At 46.4% G+C, this 8,591-nt stretch overlaps 1 protein-coding gene across 1 annotated transcript; it reads left to right on the top strand.

Annotated features, from left to right (window-relative positions):
* Positions 1 to 2,854: 2,854 nt before the first annotated feature.
* LOC109748712 (uncharacterized membrane protein At1g16860) lies at positions 2,855 to 8,006 on the top strand. Its single transcript, XM_020307729.4, has 5 exons — positions 2,855 to 3,139; positions 4,929 to 5,857; positions 6,785 to 6,940; positions 7,107 to 7,318; positions 7,404 to 8,006. The coding sequence occupies exons 2-5, from the start codon at positions 4,970 to 4,972 to the stop codon at positions 7,594 to 7,596; spliced, it is 1,449 nt and encodes a 482-aa protein (XP_020163318.1). The 5' UTR covers positions 2,855 to 3,139; positions 4,929 to 4,969; the 3' UTR covers positions 7,597 to 8,006.
* The last annotated feature ends 585 nt before the right edge of the window (positions 8,007 to 8,591 follow it).

Here is an 8,591-nt window from a genome sequence, read left to right as displayed (position 1 = left end):
TCCACTAGAGTAGCATACGTGAGATCCGCAAGTATGACACGGACAATCATGGGAAAAAAGCATGAAGGTAAGGTCTTCTCAAATCCAAAGGATATGAGGTCTTGATTATAGTCTTCTCCAAGAGGAGGTCTTGATATCCACTTAGGGATCTTCTCCTAGGAGGTCTTGACTCCAAGAGGAGGGGTAGATGAGCAAAGCTCTCTCTAGATAATCTCATATACTTTGCTAATCCTAGCTAAGAGGAGGAGGGGTCCTATATATAATATTGGACGGAACAAGAGAAGAGGAGAGGGCTACATGGGTCTCTAGCCCGGCTATGCACGCACAGGTGCGGGATGTCCGGGCTGGGGGCCGGATATCCAGCGGCTCACAAGGCCCTGGATATTCGAGGCAGGGGCTGGTCCAGTTTCGGCAGGCTTTGGGTGTCATGTCTGAGGCGGTCGGGCCAGATGTCCGACTCTTGGAGCTTTTCCAGCGTTGTTCTACTGTTGCTACTATCCCGGGGGTGCCGGATATCTGGGCCGGTGGCCGGATGTCAGGCCACTGTAGCCTTTCCATGATCCCTTGTCGTGTTCCTTCGTCCACCTCCGTGGTAGCTTGATCTTCATTTCGAGCGTCTCTGAGGTGGTCTTCTTCATACCTGAGCACACATAGCATTTCCGCTTGAGGTAGTAGCCATGCCTCATGTGGTTCATATGGAAGCTATTAAGTAGAGATGTCACCTCGGTCTCGACAGCTCTTGCACGTGGTCGTGTCATCGGCCCACTTGGCGCTTGAGGAGACGACGGTGGGTCCATGGGGAGGACCGTGGGATGGTCTGCATCACACACACACACATACACACACACACACACAGAGAGAGAGAGAGAGCAATATGTGCATGTCAGAGAGAGATCTAACTATATAGATAGGGCCAGGAGAAGGAGAGAGGTGTGTGTGTCAGATAATAGATAGATAGATAGAGAGAGAGAGAGGTGTTCATGTGTATGTTGGAGAGAAAGACCTGGCTTGGTAGAGATTGTGTCCGTCTTGGGGTTAGACCTAGAGAGATAGGGGAATGGAGGGACCTCGTGGGTGGTTCCTTCAAGGACGTTGGTAAGATCTTTGACGTTGGCAACATGATGGTTGGTGGGTGGGTCAAAAAAAATCAACTCCCACCGGGAGTTCCACGATCTGATATGACACTAAGATATGGAAATCCAATTTAGCGAGCTCCTGAACCCGATCTAACATCAAGTCCAGGAGAAGTTTCTCATGCTTCTCTCGGGCCTAATCCGACATCGGGCCCCAGAGAAGCAGCTTTAAGATCTGATCTGACATTGCTTCACCCTCCTCAAGGGCCTAATCTGACATCGTGCTCAGGGAGAGCGGCTTTAGGATCCGATCTGACATCGATCCCGATAAAGATTTCTCACACTCTTCTAGGGCTTGAGATGACACCGTGCCCGAGGAGAGCGACTTCAGGATCCTATCTGACATCGATCCTCGTAAAGGTTTCTTACGCTCTTTAGGGGCCTGATCTGATATCGTGTCCGAGGAGAGCTGCCCGTGCTGCTCCCGGATTCGGCAAGAAACCAAACCCATGAAGAAGAACTCTCCGCATAGACCCATGGTGTACTCCATTGGAGCTAAATACGGAGAAGTGGATCTACGGCGTGCGATCCCGCTAGGTCCTTAAGGACGTGACCTTGGTGGGCCCATGATCCACTAAGGACGCTTCACAACCCACGTCGATGGCAGTCGCGCCACATGGCTGCCGACCTGTGAAGCCTAGTTCTGGCCCGCGCCACACTGCCGATGCGTTGCCGCTTGTGAATCTCGTACCTTTGCCACGCCCGACGCCTGCGCACACAGGCGACACGCGCCACCATGTTGTCCATACCATGACTGTCGGCGCCCCTGGGCCACCGAGGGCCACCACGCCATCATGTGCGTAGCCGCACTCAGATCTGCACCAGCTGCCACATTGCAATCGCGCCAGATGCGTGCCCTGGGCCAGCACCGCGCGCACGCACCTCTGCCCTCGTGTGGCCTAACACCTCGATCAACAAACACCGCGCCGAGCCCATTTCTCCACCAGATCAAACTATCCAATGATGTTCAACATTGTGCTAAAGGAACAAAATAGCCTCGCCGCCGCTATGTTGGCTTTGTCCGACGACGCACCCCAACGACGGTGAGGGGAGCAGGTGCAATGGAGGCTACCCGACGACGACTAGAGTTCTTCTCCTCACGAGAGGAGTAGGTGCAATGGAGGCTACCCGATGACGGCTAGGATTTTTTCCCTCACGAGGGGAGCAGGTGCAGTGGAGTATAGCTGGCCAAACGGGCGGGGCCAAACAGGCCAGCCCGCGAGCACGCCGGCATGGCCCGCCATGGGCCAGGCATGGCACGGGCTAAACGGGTCGTGCCCCGCACGCGGCACGCCTTGGGCCGTGCCTGGGCCTGGAGCCTGGGCACGCGGGCCGGCACGACATGACCCGTTTATTTTTTTAATATTTTTTTCAGAGTTTCTTTATATGTATACCTAAAATATAGTCCAATAGGCCTAAAAACCAACCCAATAGGCTGAAAATGTGCAGCCCAACGTGCTAAATGGGCCATCGGGCCGACCCGTTTACTAATCAGGCTGTGCCTGGACCAAGGAGCAGCGCCCGTGGGCCGGCCCAGCCCGGCTATTAAACGTGCCATGGCGGGCCGTGCCGGGCCAGGCACGATGAGCATAGGCCAGGCCGTGCTGGGCCGGCCCGTTTGGCGGAGGGTACCCGGTGACGGTCATGTTTTTTTTCCTAGCGAGGGGAGTTGCTCTAAAATGTTTTGAAGGCTGCGTGTACGGCGACTGTGCTGAGTTGCTCCTGCCTGCGTAGGTCCACCAACAGCGACAGAGACAGACGGACGGACACACCCAGAGAGCTTCCTTTTCCCACAGCGCCGACGGTGTCATCCAACCCACCATCTCGGCCGAACAACCCTCCTCCCTCCACTCCTTCCATTCCATTTCCACCCATCCACGCGCGCTCGCACGCCGCCACAGAGGAATCGTTCTGGCATTCCCGTTCCTCCTCCGTCGTCGTCGCACTCCTCTGCTGGGCCAGCATAGAACAGAGATCCACCCGGGCTTGGAGGATTGGTTTCTTCGGTTGGTGACGAGCCCTAACTTGTCTGGATTGCTCCCCGAGTGTGCCCCTCTTTTGGCCCTCTTCTTTGTTTTGCCGTCAGTGCGGGCAAGCTGGTTCAAATGTTTCTTTCTTCAATGCTCGATCCCCGCCAGCCTTTTGTCGCGGATTTGTTCGTTTTCTACTTGGTGGAGTAATAATGGCCGGAGGTTTATTTTCCCATATTATTTGTGTCTTGTTCGGCCCGCGTTGTCCGGATCTTGTGTTGGTTTGTGTGAACTTTGCAGTGTTTTTAGTTCTTGGATTGAGAAATTTGCCTGGATCTGGCACTAGCGTCTGGATCTGCAGATGCACGCATTGCTGCGTGATGACGCCTTCCATAGTACAACTGAGCTTTTCTCAGTCTAGCGATTAGAATGATGATGATTTGCACATAAATATGAGCTCACACCAGGTTATGGATTATATATGCATTGGAATTAAGTAGAGTAGAAAGGATCTCCCACTCAACAGCTTGGTGGAGTGGACTGTAGGTTGTTCAATGTGTTCCTCCATCGCTTCTTGTTCGAATTGAGCTGTCCGGTAGGTTTTTGCTGGAGCTTTAAGCTATACCTACTTCAAGATCCAGTGGTGGTGGTGTCATTTTTGGTTGTTTATTCCACTGCTGAAAATCATTTGGAAGACTCATTCCTGCTTTTGCTGTAACCATCGCTATCAATTTTTTGTGCGAATACTTTAGCTCCCTCCGCGAATTTTGCATGTTTTACCGGGGCTTGTCTGTATTGTTTAACTTCCTTTTGGAGGGAGTTGAGCTTTAGTTTATCACAAAAGTGTGCGTTGCCCCCAAAATTAAGGCGCTGCTAAATCAGATGGTTTGCTTTTGATGACTACTGCTTCTGTCTGTTTTGGCTGTAAATTTCTGCTAGTAAGACTCTGGGGCGGCTGTGTAGTTTCACCCTGCTTAAGGAGTAAGAACACAACATTACCACAATTAATTCGCTTCTCACTGCCTACCTGCCCATTCTACAAAATAAAATTCCTATTGTTCTGCCATTTGTTTGACGGAATATGTTGAGTTAGCATGAACTATTTAATGTACAACAAGTAGCTAGTTGTTTCTTTTTGCAAATTGCTGTTACTATCTATGATGCTTGCATGGTGAAATCATAGCTACATGCTCTAAGGCTGGCCATAGTGGGGGTAACATAAGTAGTATCATGCACTTGAGAGTCGCAAACATGCTTACGTGGCAGGCAATTAAAGAAGAGAGAGATGGTTATAGTAACATAGGTAGATACCGTAACATAATAAATGTGATGCTACTATGTGTCATGCATGCCAATAAATGAGACCATCTATGATACTAATCTATGATACTATGCACTATAGAGGTAGTAACATAGACTAGTAACATATGCATGTTACTAGTCTAAGTTACTCCCCACTATGACCAGCCTAAGGTATCTGCAGATTTACTTTTGCTACTTTTGGTAGGATTTATTCCGTAATTAATGGTTCTATATTTTGGAAGTTTTAGACCATCAGTCGCCTTGAACTATTTGAGCTGCTACAATCTGTTGGGACTTGGCAGAACTCTGTGAGATCGTTCTTCCATCTAAAGCTCTTCCAAGTCCCATCTTTAGTAATCGTATGTACTGGGTGGTTCTATGTACCGAGTTTCTCTTGTTTTGTATTCTGGTGCAGTTTGTTTTATAATTCTTCATCTGAATGGGATAATTATGAATCTTATGTGCATACCCCTTTTTGTACAACCAAATTGACGTTGCATTTGTTTGATATGTTTTCCTTCAGGTGCTGATGCAAGGTGTTTGTTGTATCTGAGAATTCAGAATATGGGTTCTCGGTTTCCATCCCACCAATTAAGCAATGGGCTTTATGTCTCTGGGCGACCTGAGCAACCAAAGGAGAAGGCTCCGGTTGTTTGCTCTGCAGCTATGCCATACACTGGGGGTGACATCAAGAAATCAGGAGAACTAGGGAAAATGTTTGACCTCCATGCTGAGAAGTCACGGAAATCTGGCCCTTTGGGTAATCAACCTTCAAGGAATACTTCATTTGGTGGTGCTGCTTCCAATTCTGGACCAGTATCTAGTGCTGCTTCTCGATCCAACTACTCTGGCTCTATTTCAGCAGCAGTTCCTGGCACTGGAGGTTCGGCAAGGGCAAAATCTAATTCTGGACCGCTCAATAAGCATGGAGAACCAACAAAGAGATCCTCTGGCCCCCAGTCAGGAGGAGTGACCCCAATGGCTCGCCAGAATTCTGGCCATCTACCGCCTATTCTTCCGACAACTGGGCTCATCACATCAGGACCTATCTCCTCTGGACAGTTGAACTCATCTGGTGCTCTACGGAAAGTATCAGGCACTCTTGATTCTACTGTTTCGATGAAGATGCGTGCCACCTCTTCTGCTTACAACCCGGCTGTTACAAATATTAATGAGCAAAATAGCTACTCAATTAAGGCCAGTTTGCCAAAGCCAATACTATGGGCGGCTATTCTGCTCTTTGCGATGGGGTTCATAGCAGGTGGCTTCATTCTAGCTGCTGTTCATAATTCAATTTTGCTGGTAGTTGTTGTGGTGATATTTGGATTTGTTGCTGCGCTCTTGGTTTGGAACATTTGCTGGGGAACAAGAGGCATGACTAGGTTTGTCAGTCGCTATCCTGATGCTGATCTTAGAATTGCGAAAGATGGAGAGTATGTGAAGGTCACAGGGGTATGTGTAATGCTGTCACCTTTTTGGACTCATTAAATTATTTCATCTATTCATTCCTTCCTTAATGTTTTACATTTAATTTTCTGCTTTCTGTTTTTGTCATATATTTGTTCGCTATTGTTACAATTTAGAAGTAATTCTCAAATTACATTGTTTCTTTGCCAGTTCTGGTGTATTGCTGAATTGCATTGTTAACTTGTAATGTAGCGATGCTACGTGTGTTTGTTGCACTTGAGCTCACATGCACTGTTTAGTTTAGAAAAATGAGAAGGTCATTTAAAGTTTCAAAAAAATGCAGCAAAAATTCAGTCATGTACATATGGTAGTATTACTATGTACGTGCAAGCATATATTATGCACTAAATTTTTGTGCACTAAGTTTTTTTCTTTTTGCACAAGACACAAGCATATGCATGTTTATACCCTACACATAATACTCACTCATCTGCATGTGCAATTGTTTTTAGATATTTTTGAAAGAATGGAAAATATTATTTTTGTTCCAGGAGCACATGCTACCAAGGTCACTTAGTCACCGCGCTACTAGCTGTTTCAGTATTACTCCCTCCGTCCCATAATATAAGAGCGTATTTCATACTAGTGTAGGGTAAAAAATGCTCTTATATTATGAGACGGAGGGAGTAAGATAATTCATACATAGGTTGGCAGAATACTGCAGATGGTTCCAAAAAGTAAACTTGGTAGCAGAGATCCATACCATGACCAGATTACAACATATATTATGCTTAAAGAGAGATGTGATGTTCTCCTAGTACAAGGACATGAATTCGATTGTGCATCTTGTAATAATATATTCATTTCTCCATATTTTTTTTCATTGTTAGCTTATGGTCATAACTGTTTTAAGCAGTAGCGCTTTTATATTCAGTAGTAATAGGATCTTATTTATCGTATTTAACTTGACAGGTTGTTACTTGTGGAAATTTCCCCCTTGAGTCCTCATTTCAAAGGGTTCCAAGATGTGTATACACTTCGTCTTGCTTGTATGAGTATAGGGGTTGGGATTCAAAAGCTGCCAACACTCAGCATCGCCGATTTACTTGGGGATTACGTTCAATTGAAGTGAGTTTCTTATTAGCTACAAATTTTCATCACCAAGATGATGTGGATCTCACAATCCTACAATAATGAGGCAATATAAGGATTTAACTGAAAATCCCAACTATTGCAACTCTTATTGTTAATAATCTTTCCTCTTACATTTACCTTTTGTATACAACTACTGCAGCGGCATGCGGTCGATTTCTACATCTCTGATTTCCAATCTGGGCTGCGAGCATTGGTCAAAATAGGATATGGTGCACGGCTAATCCCATATGTCGATGAAGCTGTTGTTATTGACATAAATCCAGAAAACAAGGACATGTCCCCTGAATTTTTGAGATGGATACGGGAAAGGAACCTCTCAAGTGATGATCGTATAATGCGCCTAAAAGAAGGGTATTACTGTTTCTTGTTCTGGCTTTTGCACCTCTATTGTATTCATAGCTACCCATTTCATTTGACATGGATGTTTACATCGCAGATACATTAAGGAGGGAAACACTGTTAGTGTCATTGGTGTTGTTCAAAGGAACGACAATGTGCTGATGATTGTTCCACCACCTGAACCCTTCAACACTGGTTGCCAGTGGGGCAAGTGCCTCCTCCCAACTAGCCTTGATGGACTAGTCTTAAGATGTGAAGACACGTCGAACGGTGATGTAATTCCAGTATAGCTATCTAGCCTCGTTCTGGCAGTTCACCTGGGGAAAAGGGAAACCAATATTTGACTTTGGGTTTATTTTATGGATTGAAAAATGTGCAAATGCAAGGTGTGATTATGGTTTAGTACAATATTGATAGTCAGTTGCTCACGGCTTGATTGTGTAGTATTTTTTGCATTTTGCTCTTTTTTGGTTGGGCAATGAATACCTGTAAGATTGATGGCTTCAGTACTACCATGGAGCTCTTTGGAGATAGAGTGGAACCATGTTCATATGTTCTTTTTTATTTTGGTTTGTAGCATTACAGCATCATAAACCATTCTCCAGTTCCCCAATCTGTATCTATACTTCTTCATACATAACTCCAGCTCTCATGGTAGATATGTTCTCATCGAGGATGAAGCTCTGTCAATTTATCTTTACCAGGGTTTGTTGTGTCACTATCATCATCACTATCTGTGTCGGTGGACATTCCCTTCCCGTTTTCGTGTGGAAGTTCCTTAGGGCATCTCCAACGTGGTTTGCTAAATGTTTGGTTCCGACATTTTTTGCCATTCAATGCCGTTCGCTAAATTTTTCTGAACTTGTATGGACTTATGCGGATGCTTGAAATCCTACAAATCAGAACCAAACCTATGGGAGGTTTTGGGGACTTGTCTGGATGCTTGAAATCCTACAAACTGGAACAAAACCTACAAACCGGAACAAACCTATGGGAGGTTTGGGGGAGTCCGGACATTGGACATCCACCACGTGTGCATTCGTCATCGCGACCCAAAAACTCCACCCGGAGCCTTTTCCCCCACTATGTCCTTTCCGTTATGCTCTCTATCCGCACCCTCGGCCGCTCCAGCAAGCCACCACCCCCGCCTTGGCATATGTCGTCGTTCTACCTTGGATTTCGGCGGCACACAAATACCACTGGCCTTGTTGCCGTTGTCCATGGCAGATGCCATGCCCACACAAGTGTTAGGCCAAATATCATAGCGGAATATTTTGACATTGTT

This window comes from Aegilops tauschii, chromosome 7 (genome assembly GCF_002575655.3).
Source record: "Aegilops tauschii subsp. strangulata cultivar AL8/78 chromosome 7, Aet v6.0, whole genome shotgun sequence".
Lineage (NCBI taxonomy): Eukaryota > Viridiplantae > Streptophyta > Magnoliopsida > Poales > Poaceae > Aegilops > Aegilops tauschii.
This window is presented reverse-complemented; position numbering and strand designations above follow the sequence as displayed.

Excerpts from the sequence above, each read along its gene's own strand:
- LOC109748712 (XM_020307729.4), top strand. The coding sequence starts at position 4,970 with ATGGGTTCTCGGTTTCCATCCCACCAATTAAGCAATGGGCTTTATGTC. Across the intron at positions 5,858-6,784 it reads AGTATGTGAAGGTCACAGGG|GTTGTTACTTGTGGAAATTT; the intron begins GTATGTGTAATG and ends TTAACTTGACAG. Across the intron at positions 7,319-7,403 it reads ATAATGCGCCTAAAAGAAGG|ATACATTAAGGAGGGAAACA; the intron begins GTATTACTGTTT and ends TTTACATCGCAG.